The sequence below is a fragment of the Sorex fumeus genome, unplaced genomic scaffold, assembly GCF_029834395.1.
Source record: "Sorex fumeus unplaced genomic scaffold, SorFum_2.1 ptg000122l, whole genome shotgun sequence".
Lineage (NCBI taxonomy): Eukaryota > Metazoa > Chordata > Mammalia > Eulipotyphla > Soricidae > Sorex > Sorex fumeus.
The window spans coordinates 6,269,062-6,292,945 of NW_026606179.1; the positions used below are offsets into that span (position 1 = coordinate 6,269,062).

The 23,884-nt window shown below is 41.5% G+C and overlaps 1 protein-coding gene across 14 annotated transcripts in view; it reads right to left on the reverse strand.

Moving 5' to 3' along the window:
* The window catches only part of NCOR1 (nuclear receptor corepressor 1), a 225,722-nt gene that overhangs the window by 1,486 nt on the left and 200,352 nt on the right, over window positions 1-23,884 (reverse strand). For 13 of the 14 annotated variants that reach the window (XM_056135723.1, XM_056135718.1, XM_056135724.1 and 10 more), the window contains 5 exons: window positions 18,727-18,867; window positions 17,060-17,202; window positions 7,742-7,795; window positions 6,398-6,616; window positions 923-1,102 (listed from right to left, as the gene is read on the reverse strand). In XM_056135723.1, the coding sequence (XP_055991698.1) occupies window positions 923-1,102; window positions 6,398-6,616; window positions 7,742-7,795; window positions 17,060-17,202; window positions 18,727-18,867 (737 nt within the window). The remainder of the gene's footprint in view (window positions 1-922; window positions 1,103-6,397; window positions 6,617-7,741; window positions 7,796-17,059; window positions 17,203-18,726; window positions 18,868-23,884) is intronic. The other variant, XM_056135720.1, reaches the window with a different exon arrangement.

Below are 23,884 nucleotides of genomic sequence, written 5' to 3' on the forward strand. Positions count from 1 at the left end.
TTCAGTGTCTGCCTTGCACCCAGTCAACCCGAGTTCCATCCTAAGTAAGCATCCACGCCCCGCCAGGAGGGATCCCTGAATAGTAGAACCAGGAATAAACCCTAGAGAACACTGCTGGGTATGATCAAAAAGAAAAAAAAAAAGAGAAGAACTTTTAGACAGTGAAAAATAAAGGAATAAAGGAATACAATTCTTAAGAGGTAGATGGGGAAAAGCATTCAGGAATTTTTTAAGACTGAAGGGAAAAGGGTGAATTTCATCTGCTGGACACTACTGGGAAGTGTTATGTATTATTATGTATACAAATACATAATATGTCATTTTCAAGGTGTTTTTTTTTTCTTTTGAGAATGGGATGGTTGGTAAAGGGGCCATACCTAGTGGTACTCAGGGCTTACTCCTGACTGCGCTCAGGGATCATTTCTGGTGGGACTCAGTCAACCGACCACATGGAGTTCTGGGAATCAAACCAAAGTCAGTAGCAATGCAAGGCAAGCACCTTATCTCTTTGGGTTACAGATGTAAAAGATTTAGAAATGAGATATATATAAACATATTGCTACATTATGCCAATTTTCAGCTTATGCCATTGAGGTTTCCTATGGGTGCTTCCTATGTGTTAAGGATGTGTTTGTGTATGGAGGAAGAGGAGAGCACATCCAGCAGTGCTCGGTGGATATCTTAGCCACCTCTCCTATTCATTTAAGAAATTTAATGAGCCAAAGACATAAATCTATTGAATTCTTAGAAATTTTGAGATTATATGTATTTAATTTTTATTATAAAAATGGTACCTATTTAATGGTACATAGTGAAAATATGTTTTCCAAGCAAACTTTCTAATTTCAGAAGTATTAATCATGGCACTGGTATAAACTGCTTCCGTCTCCCTCTTTCTACTAGTTGGAACCAAACTCCTCACCTGTTGAAGAAGGCCTGTCTTCCCAGGACCACCCTGGTGTCTGCCTGTGGAAATCCCCTTCTGAATGTACTGAGGAGACAGAAGAGGGCCGCTCAGCCCCTAAGAATCCTTGCCCAGGGATAGGAGATTTCGATTTTCTGTTGTTTGACTTGCTGATCACCTTTGGCTTGCAAACGCCTCCTAAAAGTGAAATAAATTATTAACTAGAGGTACACAGAAATTGTTATCCACTACAAGTTACCAAAAAGTTAACACTCATATAACGTTGAATGGAAAGCAGAGTACCATGAAGAATCCAGATTTAAGTACACAATGCAGTTTAAAATAAAACAGGAAAACTAGAAAAAACTTAAAAGAAAGCCAGAATTTACTATGGCAACAAACATTTAAAAAGAAGGGGACTAGGGCTGGAGCAATAGCACAGCGGGTAGGGTGTTTGTCTTGCATGCGGCCAACCCGGGTTCGATTCCCAGCAACCCATATGGTCCCCTGAGCACTGCCAGGGGTAATTCCTGAGGGCAGAGCCAGGAGTAACCCCTATGCATCACCGGGTGTGACCCAAAAAGCAAAAAAAAAAAAAAAAAAAAGGACTAGATGTAGGATGCCAGTATGTAAAATGGGTAACAAAGAAACTAAGCTTTCTGAAGCATCAAAACTTCTTTTCTGGTGTTGAAACACACTGTTAAGAAAATTAAAACAAGTTGACAGAAATCTTAAATCCTTATTAATTACCTAGAGAGAAGCATAAAGAGGAGTTACACCACTCCTCCCCGCCCAGATGTAATAAAGGAAATAGAACAGAAGCCCCTTACAGCACTAAGAGGTCTCAACAGAGATGTGGCAAGTCTAGGTGGCCTTTTTTCCTGGCCTTTTTTCTTTTTTTAAGTTGGTAAATCAGCAAATATTCATGGGAGTGAGAGGTCCCTGACAAGGCTCTATAACAAACATTAAAATGATCTCAAGAGGAGATCAGGGCCCAGGTTATTAGCAAGTATCACATAGGAAATGTGACCCAACTCATATCTTTCAGAGCACACAGAAATGTGGGAAAAGTGAATTCTGGCCCATGAGTTATCAGGAAAGAGAAGAAATACAGATACCTAATGAAAACAAAGAAAACATCAACGGTTGGGAGAAAAGGTGCTTACACTGAAAAAACCTTCAAAATAGGAAGTCAATTTATAAAAGATGACCAAAGACTAGAAGACCAAAAAGGAAGTATAAGGGGTTTGTAAACAAAATACAGTAAAGATCAGAATAGTCATAACAGTCACAAATGAAAACAGGTAACTACAAAGAAAAAAATGACCCAAATTAAAAGCAACAGAAAGAGGTCAAGAGGACAAAAATAATTAGGAAGGGAATAGATACCAACATATCTGTTAAAAAAAAACAAACCTGGAGAGTCCAACAAAAAAATGAAAAGAAGTAGGAAAGTAACAACAAAGTAGAAACCAACTAAACAAACATTAATACAGGAGACTCAACTAGCAATAGATAGCTCAATAAATTTGTAGCCACAGACTGAACAAGCCCATGATCAGATAGAATTTTCACATAAACATGATTCTTATTGATTTTAATATTGGAGCTTTGCTATCTAATCAATTTCAACTCTAGAATTGTACCAACAGTTGTGGCTTTTGTCTACATTAAAATAAATTTTAAAAGGGGATTCATTCATTGTTGGTGGGAATGCCGATTGGTCCAGCCTTTTTGGAAAACAATATGGACATTCCTCCAAAAACTAGAAATTGAGTTTCCATATGACCCAACAATACCACTCCTAGGAATATATCCCAGAGATGCAAAAGAACCACAGTAGAAATGACATCTGCACTTGTATGTTTATTGCAGCACTGGTCACAATAGCCAGAATCTAGAAAAACCCTGAGTGCCTGAGAACAGATGACTGGTTAAAGAAACTTTGATACATCTACACAATGGAGTACTATGCAGCTGTTTGAAGAGATGAAATCATGAAATTTACATATAAGTGGATGGACATGGAGAGTATGGTGCTAAGTGAGTCAGAAAGAGAGGGACAGACATAGAATGACTACGCTCATCTGTGGAATATAAAATAGCATAATATGAGACTACCGCAAAAGGACAGTAGAGATAAGGGCCAGGAGGATCACACCATGGTTTATAAGCCAGCACCACGTGCGCGGGGAAAAGGCAGCTGGGATGGAGAAGGAACCACTAAGTAAATGATAACTTGAGGGATCACCTGGGATGAGAGATGTATTGCAAATCATAATGTCCAAAATTAGAGAGAGAATAAGGACTGTACCTGCCACAGAGGGAGGGAGCAGCATGGGGTGGGGGTGGGGGGGTGGGACACTGGGAAAAACTGTGGTGGAAAATGTGCACCAGTGTTGGGATGGGTGCTTGAGCATTGGTATGACTGAAACGTAATCATGCAAGTTGTAACTAGCTATAACTATAACATGGTGATCCAATAAAACTTATTAAAAAAATAAAGTGGGCAGATCCCTTCTAATCAGTTCATCCTAGATAGAAGTCAAAGTCTGACTCTGCCCCAAAAGAATTATCCTTCCCCCCCAAAAAAAAATAAAATTAATTAAAAAAAGATGAGAACATTTTTAGTAGTAGGATATAATCCTGAGGATAGAAACCAATCTACTGATGCAAATACCCTCCAGTTCTCAGAAAACCCTGATAAATAATAATACTATCACTGAGGAAAAAAGATTATTTTCATGTAAACTGCCATGCACTATAAACAGGGGGAACATCTCACCTTATGTAGTATATAACAATGAATGCCAGGAGGAAAGTGTCATGTTTATAGGATGTTTTTAAAAAATATGTCAAGAGGCCAAAGAGGCAGGCTGTGGCTGACCCAGCTTTAACCCCTAGCACCCTAAATGGTCCCGAGCACTGGCCAGAGTGACCACTGAGTGCAGAACCAGAAGTAAACCCTGAGCACTGCCAAGCGTGGCCAGAACTAAAAAAGTATGTCAAAATATTATCACCCACCAACCTGTTATTTCAAATATAACAGCAACTAGAAATCATACTCAAGCATAAAGGATTTCAGAATACAGAAATCTTGAGTGAATGGAGTATGAAAACCTCACGAAAAAGATGCCATAATAAAAATTATACGACCTTTATAACCTTAATTACATATCACTGATACAGCTTTAAAACACATAGATATATACAAAATCAGTGAAAACAAGAAGATTAGAGCAAATGGGGGGAAACATCGTAATGATCATCTTTTAGAGCAGAAAATCCACATTAAAATATAATTTAAAAAACCCTCTAATCTTTCTTAACCAATTAAACTTTTACATGATAATAATAGAAAGGGCTGGGGCAATAGCACAAAGGGTAGAGCATTTGTCTTGTACACAGCCGACATGGCCAACCCGGGTTCAATTCTGCCACCCCTCTCGGAGAGCCTGACAAGCTACCGAGAGTATCTCACCCGCACGGCAAAGCCTGGCAAGCTACCCGTAACGTATTCGATATGCCAAACAAAGCAACAGGTCTTACAGTGTTACTGGGCCCACTCGAGCAAAATCGATGAACAATGGGAGGGCAGTGACAGTGACAATAATAGAGAATTCCTAAACTAAAGCTAAACTATTGTAATCTTTAATTTTTTAGAATGTAAGAAATATTAACTCACAAGATAGAGAAAAAATATATTAACATCAAAAGTTAATTTATGATTTTTTGGGTGCTAGCTCTAAACATGTATAAAATTATCTCATTCTGTCTTATATGTTTTTTTTTCAAAGGCATATATTTTGTTTGTTTTAGGGCCACACCTGGAGGACCATATGGGATGCTGGAGACTGGGCCCAGGTTGGCCACGCTGTACTCTCTCTCCAGCCACTACAAAGACCAAATTTTTTTTTTTCTTTTTGGGTCACATCCAGCGATGCTGAGGGCGTTACTCCTGGCTCTGCATGCACTCAGGAATTACTCTGGCAAGCTTGGCAGACCATATGGGATGCCCGGGATTGAACCAGGGTCAGTCGCATGTAAGGAAAACGTCCTATCTGCTGTATTATCGCTCCAGCCACAAAGATCAATTTGGAATGATGCTTATCAAACCATAGTCCTAGCATTCTGGATGAGGTGACTTGAGCACAATTTTTTTCGTTTTGTTTTGTTTTGGGATCACAGTGGTGCTCCGAACTTATTCCTGACTCTTGCTAAAGGATCATTCCTGCTGGTGCTCAGAGAATCAAGTGATCCTGGGGATCAAACCAGGGTTTCCTATTATGGCCCCACAATTACTCTTTTTCCTATTTGTTTATATTTTTTTAAGGTAGTTTTTATTGAATGGAACTCACCTAGAGAGAGGTGGGAAGAGTAAAGAGGAATACGTGTTCAAGAGAGAACGTGGGCTTTTCCAGAGTGGAGATAATCAAGAAACATCAAGACAAGCAAGAAAGATATATGTTATGATTGCCACTCATTGCCTCTTTTGCAAACCACAACACCCAAAAGGAGAGAGAGAACAAAAGGGAATGCCCTGCCACAGAGGCAGGGTGGAGTAGGGAGGATGGGGGGTGGGAGGGATACTGGGATCCGTGGTGGTGGGAAATGGGCACTGGTGGAGGGATGGGTATTTGACCATTGTATAATTGAAACCCAAGCACAAAAATCTGTAAATCTACAACTGTACCTCATGGTGTCTCACTAATAAAAATTAAAAAAAAAATAAAATTATCAAAAAAATAAAAAAAGAAAGATACATGTTAAACAGAAAATATGGGCTTGAAGAGCAAGCATCTTTTTCGGAGCGATAGCACAGTGGTAGGGCGTTCGCCTTACAAGCGGCCAACATGGCCGACCCGAGTTCGATTCCTCTGCCCCTCTCGGAGAGCCCGGCAAGCTACCGAGAGTATCTCGCCCGCACGGCAGGGCCTGGCAAGCTCCCCGTGACGTATTCGATATGCCAGACACAGTAACAACAAAGTCTCCAAAGTCTCGAGCATTAAATTTTTACTATGCTTAGTAAAGCAGTTCTATTAAAAAGTAGAATGGAACTGTACCTGTATTACAGTAATCAGAAAAGGACTAGGAAAAAAAAAAAACTAATATGCTAGAGAATGACAAGGTTAAAATTTTCTAGATTTTAAACTTCGTGTTATTATAATTTATTCAATTTAATTAAGAACAAAACTTTTAAAGTAATAGTCCCCAGAGGTAACTTGAGAAAAAATAAGATCAGGCTGGAGCAATAGCACAGCGGGTAGGGCGTTTGCCTTGCACGCAGCCAACATGGCCAACAGAGGTTCATTTCCCAGCATCCTATATGGTCCCCCGAGCACTGCCAGGAGCAATTCCTGAGTGCATGAGCCAGGAGTAACCCCTGAGCATTGCCAGGTGTGACCCAAAAAGAAAAAATAAGATCTCAGGGAAAGGAAAATAAAGTATCCTTTTCTTCAGAAAGGCCAAAGAGGACTGACTTGAAACCTTTACCTGAATGAGGTGAGGGATCACTTTCCTCTCTTCGCATCTCACTGCTGGTCACGACTGAGGTGTTGGCACCAGGCACTACTCCCACAGGCTGGGACATGACGACGCCATGATCCTCGACTTTATCATCAAAGCTCCCCATGAGTGCTTTCCTGATAATGTCTTCTAGACCGAGATTACTGGCAGGATCAGCAAAAGAATGACCTCGAGAGCTAATTGAGCCTGAAAAAGATAACCAAAGTACTTCTGCTTGTTCTGAGGTCGATCAGGAAATAAGAAAAAGATTACATATAGTCAACAGTCCCTCAAACCACTGAAGTTATATAGCACCTGTCAAATTGCCTAAAACATAGAGACTCAAATAAGTCTACTCAAGGAAACTTGTTTTACTGCTAATGAATCATCAGCAACTGTATTTTCTTCTCCTTAGTCCCCTAGCTTCTACAACCATTCATTAACAATTATTTTTTAAAAGCCATTTTTCATTTCAACTGTCTAACTCTCAATCTTACTGCCATTGTCTCCTCCTTGATTAAAATAGAAGCTTCTATTCATCTGGGGAATATAAAGTAACAAAATATGAGATTAATACCCAAGAATAGCTGAGATCAGCACCAGGAGCATTACTCCATAACTTAGAGGCCAGCCGGGTATCCTAGAGGAAAGGGCAGTTCAGATAGAGAAGGGAGCACCAAATAAAGGGTGTTTGGAGGATCCTCCCAGGAGGGGAGATGCATGTCGAAAGTAGACTATGGACTGAACATGTTTGCCACTCAATGCCTCTTTTGCAGACCACAACACCCACAAGGAGAGAGAGAACACAGGGGATTGCCCCGCCACAGAGGCAGGGGGGGATGGGGGGATGGGGGTGGGGGGGATATTATCCATGGTGGTGGAAAATGGGCACTGGTGGAGGGATGGGTATCTGATCATTGTATAATCGAAACCCAAGCACAAAAAATTGTAAATCTACAACTGTACCTCATGGTGTTTCACTAAAAAAAAAAAAAAAAAAAAGAAGCTTCTATTGAAATAGGAATAGCTTCTATTCTACATATAGGAATGGTCTCCTGGTATATACTGTAATTACTCAGACATATTTGTGGATCTACTGCTACTGTACCACAGTTTCTTTTTCTTTTTCATTTTTGGGGCCATATCCAGTGGTACTCAGAGCTACTTCTAGTTCTGTACAAAAGGATCACTCTTGTCAGTTCTAAGAGGACCATATACAGTGCTGGTGGATGGAACTAGGGCTGGCTGCATGCAGGCAAAGGCTTTACCCCCTGTAATATTTCACCAACTTCTATAACAATTTCTTAACATATTCTGAATCTTGAATCTTACCTGAGGTAGTGACTGCTGGTAGATTAAATATCTCAGTTCCTGGTTGGGCAGCTGCTGTATTTAAACAACCATTTTAGATGAGATGTGAAAATTACGTATATAACAATTAAATCACAAAACAAATTAAGCCTCAAAACAATAAACCCAAAAAACTTTATAATGAATTTTTTTTTTATCTGCCATAACCTCAACCTTATTCCTTTCGAGTTAAGTGAAGATAAATTAAATCAATTACTTGAGGAAATAAGGAAATAAAAAAGTGGAGAATAATGAAATAAGAAATTGGGGAATGTAGGAAAATCAGAAGAGGAATAGTATTATCTAAGAGGAACTAGAAAAACTTGTAGAAACATAAAGAGGAAAAATTTCCTTTAGAACCCAGGTTTACTATGGAAGACCTTATGCACTCTAAGATGACTCTTATGATTACTAGGGGTTGAGGCAGTATGAAATCAGATGCAGAGTTAAGACACTTAAATGGGTAATATGAAAATGTGGGGACTGGAGCAACAGCACAGCAGATAGGGTGTTTGCCTGCATGCGGCTGACTCAGTTTGATTCCCAGCATCCCATATGGTCCCTGAGCACTGCCAGGAGTAATTCCTGAGCACCGCTGGGTGTGACCCAAAAAGCAAAAAAAAAAAAAAAAAGTATCCCAATCATCCTTAAATGAAAAATGTTCCAAAAATGTTCCTAATGTATGAGACAAAATTCCAACTCTTCTCCTCTGGCTCCTGAATGGCCATGATCCCAGAGGCACACAAACCAATCTCAGAACCCAGCGGCTTCTGACAGAAATGCTTCTGGACTGTGAGTTAAGCTATGGCCCAGTGCTGCCCCAGGGGGAGAAAGGGCGTTGTCCCTTCCGCCCTTAAGCCTTCTTCTCATCGGCGGCATGGTGACTGCCATCTTTCAGAGCCTATTGGACTGAGAGGTACATGCCTGCGATGACGAGACACATGGGACCTCACGGGATAGGGGCTGGAACCGGCCCTTCTCCCTACCCTGATGAGTCCCCGAGTTGCTGCTGCCCACTAATGGCTCCTCTGGCTCCTGAATGGCCATGATCCCAGAGGCACATAAACCAATCTCCAAACCCAGCAGCCTTTGGTAGAAATCCCTGAGGACTTAATTACTAAAATATCAGAAAATCAATATACTCTTCATTATCAGCAATAGAAAACAAATTATCTAATGATGCCTCCTCAGCAGCTCTGAATGTTGGGGGAAACTTTAAAATAATAATGGTAGGTTGTTGAAAAATTGAATGCAATCAAAGTAGAGAGAGAGGAAAGTGGAAATCATCTACCACACTGGCAGGGGGAGGGGTGGGATGGGGAGTATACTGGGGTTCTTGGTGGTGGAAAACATGCACTGGTGAAGGGATGGGTGTTTTATCATTGTATGACTGAGACTTAAACCTGAAAGCTTTGTAACTATTTTCACAGTGATTCAATAAAAATAAACAAAAAACCACACAAAATACCACCTCTTGTTTCTTTTTATTCCTACCAACTGTGCAAATTATAATGTGATCTACACAGCTTGTATGACAACAGTTTGGAAAACCTGGAAAATAGGTTCCAAAATAGAATATGTGAAGACATCAATGGGGTTTTCATCACTTCTTCCAACTTGATGGTGAGAATTTAAAAGAGAAAGAAGACTACAGGAAGTAAGTAGGTGGCCTAACAAATGATAACTTAGAAAGAATGTGCAGTTTTGAATGAGACTGCAGAAGATGGATCATCTGTGATCTATTCCATAGATAATAGGAAGAGACTTATCTACAGAGATACAATGGAGTGTGCCTAGAAGCTAGGAAGACTATAAATTGGTCAGAAATTTAAAATTTAAAATCTCAAGGAAAAACTGAAAAAAGATAACCACATGACAGTCCCTTAAAGATGACGTAACACTTTTGGTAAACAAATTGGTTTGAAATAATACAAAGTGAGTTATCACTAAGTCTGTGGAACAGGACATATTAATTTTAGAAATATTTATTAAGCAAAGTTTAGCTGATTCATAATAATTGTCAAATGAATATAATTACAGACTTAACTAAAATACTGTACTTAAATGCAACACTCCTTCCTCTCCATAGGGACCTTACAGTTTATTGTGGTATTCTGTGAAGCCACTGGATCAGAATCAGCTGGGTAGTTTAAGTAAAAATGAATTTAGACTATTTCCTGAGGCCCTGTAATTTACATTTAATAAGAATTCCAAGGGCCGGAGTGATAGCACAGCGGTAGGGCATTTGCCTTGCACGCAGCCAACATGGCCGACCCGAGTTCGATTCCTCCACCCCTCTCGGAGAGCCCGGCAAGCTACCGAGAGTATCTCGCCCGCACGGCAGAGCCTGGCAAGCTACCCATGACGTATTCGATATGCCAAACACAGTAACAACAAAGTCTCCAATGGAGACGTTACTGGGCTCGCTCAAGCAAATCGATGAACAATGGGAGGACAATGACCGTGACCGTGAAGAATTCCAAGTGACCGTGATGCATATAAAAATTCATGGGCCCCTGGATTTGATTTAATGCCTACCTGTTTTGTCCATCTGTTTTGATGGGCAAATCACAATCACAATCACAAATCATCCTGTTAGTCGTCAATTGCCTCGACCAGGCTCCAGTAACGTCTCCTTCATCCTAGCCCTGAGATTATATTCAAGGCTCTTTAGGAGAATAAGACCCATCATTGTTACTGGTATTTGGCATATTGGGTACGCCACGGGGAGTTTGCCAGACTCTGCCGTGTGGGCAGGCTACATTCGATAGCCTGCCAATTTGTCCAAGTAGGAATGAGATAATAAGATGTTATAATAAGATGTTGCGCGGCCGCAAATGTGGCCGCGCGGTTCCAGGAGCTGGTTTTTATAGTCTCTGAGTCTATAAAATGGGCAAAATTGTGAGAAAAGTTGATGCTTACTCAGAAATAATGGAAAATGAAGACAAGACATTTGATGGTGGTTTAGGGAGCTGACTTGACAAGAAACAAGCACCATCAGGAGGTGAACAATAAAAGAGAGGGAAGTCTGCCAGAAAGTAGTTCATGAAGTCACTTCACTTATCACTTAATCACTTAACTTCCCGTTAGTTGTCGATTTGCTCGAGCGGGCGCCAGTAACGTCTCCATTTGTCCCTGTCGCGTGCTAGTGTAGCCCAATGGCATCTGTTCGCTCCGGGAACATGAAGGGCCTCAAACCGATCGTTCATGATCTTGACGAAGAAGTCTGACCATCTGGTAGGTGGGCGGCCACACGGTCTTTTGACATCCCGTGGAATCCAATCAGTAACAGCTCTAGTCCAACGGTCATCTTTAAATCTCATTACGTGACCAGCCCATCTGATTTTTGACACCTTGGCAAATGAGACAGCGTCCCTGATCCTTGATCCTCGACGGATGTCAGAACTCCGGATTCGTTCTCTCATTTGAGTGAAACGTGATATTCCAAGCATAGCTCTTTCTATTCTTCTTTGGGAGACCTGAATAGCGTTCTCATCTTGTTTGCGTAGGGCCCAGGTCTCTGAGGCATATGTTAATGCAGGAAGAACAGTGGACTCAAAGAGATGTGCCCGGAGCCGGAGGTTCTTTGTCCTCTTAGCTATTTCTTCGACGTTCTTGAAGGCGTTCCAAGCCGATCTCTTCCTCCTGCGCAGCTCGGGTGCCAGGTCATTTGTCATGTTGACCTCTCGACCTAGGTACACATAGCTGTTGCATTTGGAGATGGTCGTTCCATTGAGAGCGAATGGGGCGTCAGGAACAAAGCTGTTTCTCATAAACATTGTCTTCGTAAGATTCAGCTGTAGTCCTACCTTTCTACACTAACGGTCAAAGTCGGCCAGCATTTGTGCGGCTTGGCTGATGTTTGGTGTTATTAAAACAATGTCATCAGCAAAGCGGAGGTGGTGTAGTTGCCGACCATCTATCTTCACTCCCATTCCTTCCCATTCCAGTCGTCGCATGATGTTCTCGAGGGTGGCACTGAAGAGTTTCGGTGAAATGGTATCACCCTGCCGCACCCCTCTCTTGACATCAACGATCACTTCTTTGTAGAATGGTGAGATCCTGGTAGTGAATCCGCAATACAGCTCACGGAGGATCCTGATGTATTGGGCTTGAATGCCCTGATTGGCTAGGGCTTCAATGACCGCTTCCGTCTCAACAGAATCAAAGGCCTTCTTTAAATCAATGAACGTTAAGCAGAGCGGCATCTTGAACTCCCGAGAAACCTCAATGAGCTTGGTTACCGTGTGGATATGGTCGATGGTGCTGAATCCTTTGCGGAACCCGGCTTGCTCGCATGGTTGTCCTTCATCTAGTGTTCTGCCAATCCTATTCAGGATGACTCGAGTGAACAGCTTGTAGATGACAGACAATAGGCAGATCGGGCGATAGTTGCCAATGTCATGGATGTCTCCCTTCTTGAACAGTAGTACGGTCCTGCTGGTTTTCCATTGGGACGGAACCTTGCATTCAGACAGGTAGCGAGTGAAGAGCCGAGCCAGTGTATTGATGAGTACTGACGGCAGGTTCTTCAGGTGTTCAGGTCTGACCTTGTCTGGGCCGGGTGCTGTTTGTTTCTTTACCGACAAAATGGCGTGTCGGATTTCGGAAGGGAGAACGTTGGGAACGACATATCCATCCTGTGGAATTTGGTATGTCGGCAAGTGGACATGGCTATTGAAGAGATTTGAGTAGAAGTCATGGATAATCTTCTCCATTGCCGTTCTGGAGGATGTGATGGATCCATCAGGACGTTGGAGGGCAGTCATCTTGGTCTTATAGTTGGCGAAGGACAGGCGGGCGTTACGAATACTTTTCCCGGCTTCTGCCGCATCTACCAGTACTTCTGCTCTTCTCTCTTTGAGGTCTTCCTTGATCGCATCTCTGCACTGCTTTGCAAGCTCGGACGTTAGCTTGCGGTTGCCTGAGGCATGCGCCAAACCACGCTGGCGAATTAGCTCAAGAGTTTTCGAAGATAGGCAATTTTTTGTGGCTATCTCTCTCTTAGCGTTCCTCGCACATTCATGGAGGTGCTGAACCAGTTGATCGTATTCCTCGTCAATGTTGTCAACAATGGCATCTTCCCATGTTGCCGCAATAGTACCAAAGAGTTCCCAGTTGGTGGTCGTTCTGGGAGTTCTCTTTTTGAACTTTGCAGCCCTTTCTCCCCGCTCTGTGAAGTAGAATTTTGCACGAAGGAGACGGTGGTCTGATCCCGTTCGAAATTTTGCGACAACAGCGACATCAGTCAGGCAAAACCGTCGATTGAATATGATGTGGTCTATTTCGTTGTGGAATCGTCCACCGGGAGACTCCCATGTCCATCGTTTAGATTCTGCCTTCTGGAACTGTGAGTTACCATGAATGGTCTTGGTCGACATGATGAACTCAGACAGTCTCTCACCCTGTTCGTTCCATTCTAGGCCATGGGTCCCAATGTGAAGTTCTTCAGCTGATCTTCTCGGTCCTATCTTGGCATTAAAATCACCCACAATGATCTTGTAGAAGGTGTGGTCTTCTTTATAGAACTTCTCTAGCTCCAGGTAGAACTTCTCGATTTCTCTTTCATCATAATGAGATGCTGGTGCGTAGACAACGAAGATAGAAACTGCAGGCAGTGAGCCACATCTATTCAAATGTAAACGTCCGATTCGGGTTGTTAGGCATTCGAATGAATCAATGCTCTTGGCCAAGTTTGTGTTGACAAGGACACCGACGCCTCCAACACCTCTTTTATCGCATGTTCCGAGGAACAATTCTTCTCCAGTGTCGAAAACGGCATGGTGAGATTCGTGCCTTCTTGTCTCGGTCAGACCAATGATGTCGTACTTGATCATTCGTGCTTGTACCATCAGGTCCTCGATGGATGCATCTGATGCTAGCGTACGTGCATTGAAAGTACAGACGATCATTTTTGTCTTCCTTCGTTGTGGGAGCCTAGGTCGGCCTTGAGATTTTGTCGGCCTCTCCTTTCTCATCCTTCTCAGTGCTGCCATGTTGGTGAAGCCTTCAGGGTCAGGTGAATGAGACCAGTTGTAGTTACTGGTTTTGGCATATCGAATACACAGCGGATAGCTTGCCAGGCTCTTCCGTGCGGGCGGAATACTCTCGGTAGCTTGCCAGTCTTTCCGGACCCGCGTGGCTCCGGCCGAGACCCACGCATGACTGAAGACCCACAGAACAAGATAAGCGGAACTCTCTGAGACCTTGGACTCCAGGCTCGGCGGACCCAGGGACAGAGCTTCTCTGCCTGCTCCCACCACCACAGGTGACAAAGGGATTCTAATCAGGAGCCCCACCCTACCCTGCCCTGTCTGCTTCCATCAACCACCCAGGGATCGAATTGTACACAGGAGACCCACCCTACCCAGATAAATACCCCACTGGCAGACTTCCACTCTCGACACTACTTCCACTACCCAGCCGTCACCACACTCCAGGACGCTTTCCGGACCCATCATAAGACACTAAATACCCATCTTCTGGAATTGTCGTACCATATTTGATAGGGTTCAAATATGGTAACACCTACAAGGGTGATTAGAGGTCACCCCAAAAGCCTCTATCCCATGAAGTCACTATAAAAGTAAATGTGGTAGGGAAAGAGGAGGAACAGATCTCTGTGTGTGTGTGTGTGTGTGTGTGTGTGTGTGGTGTGAGGTGGACTATATCATTTTAGGTACTTATGGCACTATTCAGGGACTATCTGGAAGCTCTAAAATCTGCATGTCTTCATGTTCTGACATATTCATCTCTGATTCATAAAGAACCTGAAGATGAGAGAACCATTTATTTGTTGGTGATTCGGAGAAGCTGTAATAACACAAAAACACGGAAGACTAAAAAATGAACAATGTCATAATTTTTAAAAAGAGAAAGAAAAAAAGTATATGTAGGACTAGGGATGTTGGTCATTGGTAGAGTAGTAAGTGCCTTATGACGCCCTGAGTTCAGTTCCCAGCACTCCATTGTCCCCTGAACACTCTGGAGAAACCCCTGAATCAGGGAGTAGGCCCCCAAACAGTGGGGTATGTACAAAGATCAAAATAAAAACTTAAAAGAAAATCTAGATTGGGTAGCAATTTTGGACACAGTCTAAAATACTTACCCTTTTGATTATTTGTTGGAATCAAAAAAGATTCTCTACCACTGGTAGAGGGATGGGTATTTGATCATCGTATAATTGAAACCCAAGCACAAAAATTTGTAAGTCTACAACTATACCTCATGATGTCTCACTAATAAAAAAAAAACAAATAATAAAAAAAGATACTCTAGTAACTAAAAGCTATGGTAAACTCAGAAACCAAGACACTGGGTTCCCCCTTTTTCTTCTTTGATAATCAACACTTACTGATCACAAAATTTCACAAATCTAGACAAAGAACAACTTGGCAATGTTTACTTTTTTAAAAACTGGGTTTTTGGGGGGCTACACCTGGCGATGCTCAGGGGTTACTTCTGGCTCTACACTCAGGAATTGCTCCTGACAGTGCTCAGGGGACCAGTTGAGATGTCAAGAAGAAAATAAACATATTTTTAAAATAGCAAGTTCCTGATCCCTAATTTAGAAATCTTCAGGTACTGGCAGACATTTGAGTGTGCATAGAATATAGTAAAAATTAATTAAATAGGGGCCAGAGTGATAGAGTGGGTAGAGCATTTGTCTTGCATGTGGCTGACCTGGGTTCGATTCCTGGCAACCCATATGGTCCTCCAAACACTGCCAGGAGTAATTCCTAAGTGCAAAGCCAGGAGTAACTCCTGAGTATTGCTGGGTGTGACCCCCCCAAAGATAAATAAAATAAAAATTAAATATAAAAATCTATTTATGAGATTACCAGATGTGCAGATGAATGTTGAATGACTGAATTGAATTCCCGAAAGACAAGACAGAGGCAGAAATACTAGATAGGATAAAGTAGTAGCTGGAATGAGTCAAGCCCAGACTGCTTCATTCTTTATACTTAAGAGCTTGTAACTATAAAAGTACAGCAAAGGAAAGTGTAAAACTAGAGCAGGACATGATCTTGACATTTATGTCATACTAAGTACACAATAATTTCACAGTGTGTATATTGCCCAAAAAAACCCACTTAAGATTCCTTGAATAATGATGAATTAGGGCTAAGCCACTATTCAAAATTTACTGACAGATTAGGCTAAATATGCTATTTTTAGCCAAGATAAGTGCCAGGAGGATTACTCCATGGCTTTGAGGCCAGCCGCACACGCTAGGGGAAAAGGAAGCTCAGATAGAGAAGGGAACACCAAATAAAGGGTGTTGGGAGGTTCCTCCCAGGATGGGAGATGCGTGATGAGAGTACACTATCAACTGAACATGATTGCCACTCAATGTCTCTTTCGCAAATCACAGCACTAAAAAGGAGAGAGATAAGAAAAGGGAATGCCCTGCCACAGAGGTAGGGTGGGATGGGGGGGATGGGGGGTGGGAGGGATACTGGGATCAGTGGTGGTGGAGAATGGGCACTGGTGGAGGGGTGGGTATTCGATCATTGTATAACTGAAACCCAAGCACAAAAATTTGTAAGTCTACAATGTACCTCATGGTGTTTCACTAATAAAAATTAAAAATAAATAAATATGCTATTTTTCACTGTCACTGTCACTGTCCTCCCATTGTTCATCGATTTGCTCAAGCGGGCCCAGTAACGTCTCCATTGGAGACTTTGTTGTTACTGTGTTTGGCATATCAATTACATCACGGGTAGCTTGCCAGGCTCTGCCGTGCGGACGAGATACTCTTGGTAGCTTGCCGGGCTCTCCGAGAGGGGCGGAGGAATCGAACTCGGGTCGGCCATGTTGGCTGCGTGCAAGGCAAACGCCCTACCGCTGTGCTATCGCCCCAGCCTGTGCTATTTTTCATGGAGAACAAATGAGGTAGTAATAGTATTCAGAAGTAGATTATGTTATGAAACTGGGAATGCTGATAAAGATTTGAAGCACATGACTTATCTTCAAAGGTCTAAAGACATGTCATATGGAGATAATCCCAATCAACAAATACTTAAGTGGGTAAAAACTATGGAAAGCAGATCTAGTCTCACATAAGTAAAAATGTTTTCTGATCAACATATGTTCAAGAAGAAAATACATAGATTTTTAAAAATACCAAGTTCCTGCTTCCTAATTTAGAAATCTTCACGTACTAGCAGACATTTGAGAAGAAGCTTATGAGCAGATGTAGTTGCAGAGACAACTAGAGGTCCAGAAATATACAAGAGGTAGGGAAATATTAATTAATGCTTTATTCGGGTTCATGAAAGAAATCCCACTTACCCATATCAGAGTCACCTCCACCAGAGGAGTTCAACTTACGAAAAATCTCCTGCTTTTTTGATTTAACCATGGGTGATGTGTTTTCAAGCTTGGTGAAGAATGATGGCAAGTAGCTTATACTCCCTGGTGAGCGGGAATCATTCCTGTTAGGAACAATTATTTCCAATTATTTCTATTATCCTAATCTTGGAGATGTTCCTGGAATGAAGATATCTCTCTTGAATGGGATTCTTTAAACAATTTTATTTAGTAACCGAGAAATTACAAAGTTATTCATGATTGGGTTTCCAGCACATGATATTTCAACACTAATCCCTTAACCACTTGTTCACTTCCACCCCTCTTCACCCCTCCACCCCCCCATAACCATTTGCCTGCCACCCACCAGTCTGCCTTTATGAGGTGCTTGTTGTAGATAAATTTTAGCACTGTGGTTTACAGTACTATTACTGATAGGGTTATAGGGTTTCATGAATAACACTTTTAACTCCTTTCAGCACCACCCCCTCCTCCCACATAAATTTTCAACAGTGGCTTAGTTCATTATTCAGGGAACCTTAAAAAAATTTTTTTGGGCAAAAGATGTTACAAAGCTAATCAGGTCATACAGATTCATTAATCATTTAAACATGAGTAAAGCTATACACTGATAGATTCCCTCCACATACTTGTTGACCTCTCCCGGTCCTATCATGTCCCACCCCTCCACCCCCCAACCCCATGTCCCAAGTGGCATGTTTCCTATTGAAGACCAGTTCTCATTGAGCAGAGACTCTTTTTCTATTTTGGGGCTACATCTGGCAGTGCTTAGGACTGACTCCTGATTCTGTGCTCAGGGATCACTCCTATTGGATCCTCGTCCCTGAACAGATCCAGAAATTCAGTAATTGATATTCAGTATAATAAGTGAATTTAAAGAGAATAAACTGTAAAGATGAAATGGTAGAAAATGAAGATGGAAAAGCATAAATGCATTCATGAGGAACCAAGTGCTATGGTTTATGACTCAGTCCTCAATTCTGTATGAGCTTTCAACACAGAACTCACTGGAGATCAGTAGATTTGAAAGGGGCAAAACCAAGGTTTCAAACACAAATGGGGTTGGGATCAGGATTACAAACAAGCAAAAGAATAACTGAACCAGTTTTTGTTTTTTGTTGTTTTGAGGTCACACCCGGTAGTGCTCAGACCTTCCTCTTGGTTCTGTATTAAGGGATCACTATTGGCAGGGCACAAGGGATCCAGTGCCAAGGATCAAACTCAGGTTGGCCACGTACAAGGCAAGCACCTTACCTGCTGCTATCACTCCAGCCCTAAAAAAATATTAAAGTAAATCAGCTCAGGTGCTCAACATTTTTCCCCTTTCACATATAGTCCAAAATCTTTGGAAAGTACTCCAAAGATATTTGAATTAATGACTAACCACACAACCAAAAGCTTTTTAAAAGAGATACAGAAAGACTTCGTTTGAGGAATAGCCTAAATATTATAAACACTTAGCAATCACTAGGAAAATAGACTAAATGATCCCTGAAAAGTATCCTGCCATTATCTCAAATAGGAAAGAGCATGGACTTCAAGGAAAAGTGAAAGGCACTGAGTATTACCATGATGTGTACATGCATACATATGCAGGCACACACTGACTGCTAGGTGGCACACCTTACCTCTGTTCTGCAGACTCTGATCCTCTCTGTGATAAGAGTAGCATGCTATCCTGTTTCTCATGCACAACCGGAACTTGGGGTGGAGAGATGGGCTCATAGGGTTCTGAAGAAATATGGCTCCTCTCTGGGGATTTTCCAGGCCTAATTTGATAATATACAAAGTATAAGGATGTGATCCAAGGAATCATCTACAACTTATACTACACATAAATGGGTTAAGTTATTACTGTAGCACAAGGAACAAAACTGCCAATGTAAACCAGAAAAAAAAGCTGTGTTGCTGTTCATTTTTATTAAAAAAGGAAATTGCTACTGCTGCTTATGTCACATATGTCTGGAGTACTTGGTTTCATGAGAAGGCAGCAATTGGTTCTATAAGGTCACTGCTTCTGCACCACCCTACTCTGGCTAGTACAATTTGGTGAGTCTTCAAGGATCTTACTATCAAGTGAATCATGATTTACCAGGTCTTTCTCATTAAGTTAAAAATAAAGGACATCAGTACTAAACTAAATTCTAAGGAGACTGTTGGAAAAGTCAACATAACCTATAGGGTTGAGCAGTCTTCTGCAATTTTTTTTCTTTTGCACACCATATTGTCTAAAAAAATTATTTTTGATACAAGCAATCACATATTTTAAACCACCTGTGACTCAGAGTTGGGATGGCCTACCTTCCCCCATCTCCCTATGGACCTCCCCCTTCTGGAAGCCCTGGCAGTCACACCAATGAATCACCACTGGCGCCATGTAAGCTCACTGGCCATGGTCCAGAGATTCATAAATAAATCTAAAAAGAGATCAACAAGTTGCAAAAGATTATTCTGAACATCCATGCATGGTTGAGTTTTTTGGGGAACCTCAGAGGGGGAGTGGGTCAGCCCAGTGTCCAACCAACAACAGCCCTGGCAGCCGATAGCTCCCACACTCCGCAATCGCCACCATGTTCCTGACAAGACCCCACTGCCTCAGGACAAGCCTCACCTAGAAATCAATGTCTCACCTAGAAATTAATCTGTTGAAAAACTCAGATATGCAGACTTTGTGACTGAAATCTCTTGGCTTTCATGGAGTCAAGATAAGCTACCTTCCCCATCTTCCAGTACTTCCAGAAGCCTGGCAGTCATACAAAGACCCCAAACGCATCAACCAACCAGTTAAAAATTTAACTCCAGCTGTATCATTCCATTAAAAATTCTGGACTTTCTGGAGTGTGCAGCTGCATTTGCAGTAGTGTGACTCTCAAACTCTACACTAACATATCATTAGTAGCATACAGACTGAATGGGATGTAACATATATAGCAACCAATCTTGATTAACAAACTGTAAATACAGAAGGCTTAACCTGTCAGAAAGAACATCTTAGTAATCTTTTATGCAAGGACTTACTTGTTCTATAGTGTGATACAATAATTTTCACTAACTTTCTTCTAAGAAAACATTTTTTGATAATTCTGTTAGGAAATTATTGGTAACAAGCAATATAAAAATTATTGAGAGCCTATATGGCGGAAGGCTTAAAGGGTGGTGGCGAAAATTGGAGACAATGGTGGAGGGAAGGCACAATGGTGGTGGGACTGATGATGGAATACTGAATGCCTGTAACAATTCATCATGAACAACTTTGTAAACCAGTGTTTATATAAAGTGTAAGGGGAAAATTTACATATGTAGGCCTTATCTATTCCATGTAAACTGCAAAATCTATTAGCATGGAATTGCTCTAAAAAGTGTCACTAATGACAGGTGAGACATATGCGATCCAAGTATAAAATAAAATTTAATGTAAAAGACTTCATATTACAGGTTTGAAAACATATATGTAAATGAGAATACACATTTTATTATATGGTATTATTAAATGTATTTAATTTTCTTATTTACATAGGTCAGAATTATATAGCAATCACAAATGGGCTCTTACTTATTTACTTTGTGATCATTCTATTTGCCATTTCCAGAAGTTTTATTGGAACAGCAATATAAAGCAAATTTGTTATGTGCCTGTGGGGGTAAGTTGGGATTGGGAAGGAAACTGGGGACATTGGTGGGGGTAAGGTCACACTAGTGGTGCTGAACACTAAATACTTGAGAAAATGATATAATGAACAAGTTTATAAATCATGGTGTTATCAATGAAAATAAAAAAATTAAGTTAAAAAAAAACCCTGTGGCTTTTAACATCTATAATTATAAATTTGCCATTTCCTTTCCCAATCAGCCATCTATTTCGCAGAGATGGCTATTTTCCTTAACAGAGGCCATCTCCAGTGGTGCCAAAGAGAGGAAAGACATAGGGACACTCTCAGTGTATTAGGTAGATAGTGAAAGTTTGGTAATCCACAAAGTGACAGTAATTAAAACAGTATGGTATTGGAATAAAAGCAGATCTGCATATCAGTGGAATAGGGTTGAATATCCTGACACAGATACTAAATATAAGATCATTTAATCTATAATAAAAGAGCAAGAAATATGAAGTGGAGCAAGGAAAGCCTCGCCCAAAAAAAAAAAAAATGGGCTCTGACCTCTACCTAACACCAGGCACAAAAGTTAGATTAAAATGGATAAAAGACCTCAACATCAGACCCGAATTCAATAGGTACATGGAAGAAAATGTAGGCAAAATTCTCCATAATATTGAAGCTAAAGGTATGTTCAAAGATGAAACACCACCGACCATGCAAGTGGAAGCAATAATAAATAAATGGGACTACATTAAACTAAGAAGCTTCTGCATTTCAACAGAAACAGTGATTAAGATACAGAGACAATCTAAAGAACAGCAAAAGTCATTCACCCTTCTGATAAGGGGCTAATATCAAAGACATAAAAGGCACTGGTTGAACTCTACAAGAAAAAAAATCCAACCCCATCAAAAAATGGGGAGAAAAAATGAACAGAAACTTTCTTAAAGAAGAGATTTAAATGGCCAAAAGACACATAAAGAAATGCTGTTCATTACTAATTACCAGGGAGATACAGATCAAACCAATAATGAGATACCATCTCACACCAGTGTGATGGGCACACATCTGAAAGAACAAGAGCAGCCAGTGCTGGTACGGACGTGAGGAGAAAGGGACTCTTCTTCACTGTTGGTGGCAATGCCAAATGGTCCAGCCTTTTTGGAAAACAACATGGACATTCTTCAAAAAACTAGAAATTGAGCTCCCATTTGACCCAGCAATACCACTTCTGGGAATATGCCCCAGGGGCCCCAAAAACACAGCAGAAACACCATCTGCATTCCTATGTTCACTGCAGCACTATTCACCATAGCCAGAATCTGGAAACAACCTGAGTGCCTGAGAACAGACGAATGGCTAAAGAAACTAGTCCATCTACACAATAGAATACTACGCAGCTATTAGGAAAAATGAAGTCATGAAATTTGCTTATAAATGGTTGGATATGGAGAGTATCATGCTGAATGAAATGGGTGAGAAGGAGAGGGACAGATATAGAATGACTGTGTTTGTGGTATATTAAAAATCTATCTATCTAAACTAGTAGAAGACTAATATCCATGGCCAGGGAAAATAAGGGCTAGGAGTGACCACGCTGGACAAGAACTGAGTATTAAAAGTAAAGGAATATTTCTGATAATCTTTCAGTATCTGAATTGCAAACCACAATGTACAGAGAGAGAAAGGGAAGGGGGGAGGGAGGGAGAGAAAAAGGGTAAGAAGGAGGAGGAGGAGGAGGAGAAGGGAGAGAGAGAAAATAAAAATGCCTGATATAGAGGCAGACTGGGGTGGGGGGTGGGAGTAACTGGAGAGAAACTGGGGACACTGGTACTGTGAAATGTACATTGGTGGAAGGATGGGTGTTGGAACACTGTTATCACTGAAACCGAATCATGAAAAACTTTGTAAGTCTATCTCTGTGATTCACGGGTCACGGTCCTCCCGTTATTCATCGATTTGCGGGCCCAGTAACATCTCCGTCGTGAGACTTGTTGTTACTGTGTTTGGCATATTGAATACTTCACAGGTAGCTTGCCAGGCTCTGCCGTGCGGGCGAGATACTCTCGGTAGCTTGCCGGGCTCTCCGAGAGGGGCGGAGGAATCGAACTCGGGTCGGCCACGTCGGCTGCGTGAAAGGCAAACGCCCTACCGCTGTGCTATCGCTCCAGCCCCTCAGCTATTCAATTAAAAAAAATTTTCCCAATAAAAAAAATTTTTAAAAACGAATATTTGGGGGTTGGAGCTATAGTACAGGAGGTAGGGTGTTTGCCTTGCACGCGGCTGACCCAGGATCAATCCCCAGCATCCCATATGGTCCCCTGAGCACTGCCAGGAGTAATTCCTGAGTGCAGAGTCAGGCGTAAGCCCTGTGCACTGCCGTGTGTGACCCAAAAAGAAAAAAAATAGTCTGGTCGTCCTCATGGATTACCAGGGCAGTGCTTAGGGCAGTATACTGCTAAGAATCAAAGTCACGGCCCCACACCTGCTAGGCAAGTGCTCTACCTCTGAGCAGATATGCTCTTTCACTGAGCACACTTCCCCAACCTAGATGTGGACTTAAAAAAGAAAAATAATCACCTTCTTTTAGCTCTCTGTTAGTTATCTCTTAAACTCTAAATCATCTTATACCTTTCTTAACTGATGAAACTCAAACAGCTTCCTTTCATGAAAGTTATAGAAACTTGATTATCTCCCCTATGCTGTTACCCACCGTTAATCATTATAGGTCATAGTTCTACTTTACTAATATATTTCAACCTTCAATTTCTTAAAGAAATGAAAAAACATTTAAATGAAAAAGAAATTTAATTTGAGCAAGCAAGGTGGCTCAAGCAGAAGAATACACGCCTTGCACATAGGTTCAAATACCCCATTGCAAACCCCATACACCGTGACTGTCAATGTTGTTGGGACGTCCCCCTCCAAAATGGATTAGCAAACATAACTGCCTTCCTTCCACTTCCTCCTCTCCCCTTACAATATTTGACAATCATTTTCATGTGGTTTACTGAATTTACATGCTGTTCTAAAATGAGCAATCAACTTCTGAATACATGTTAAAAAGATAAGGTAATGTGACTGGAAGACAGCTCAAGTGGTAAAGTACATGCTTAGCAGCTCTGAGGTCCTTCAGTCCCTGACACCACATCACTGAACACTACTGGATGTTGGCCTTGTAATCAACAAG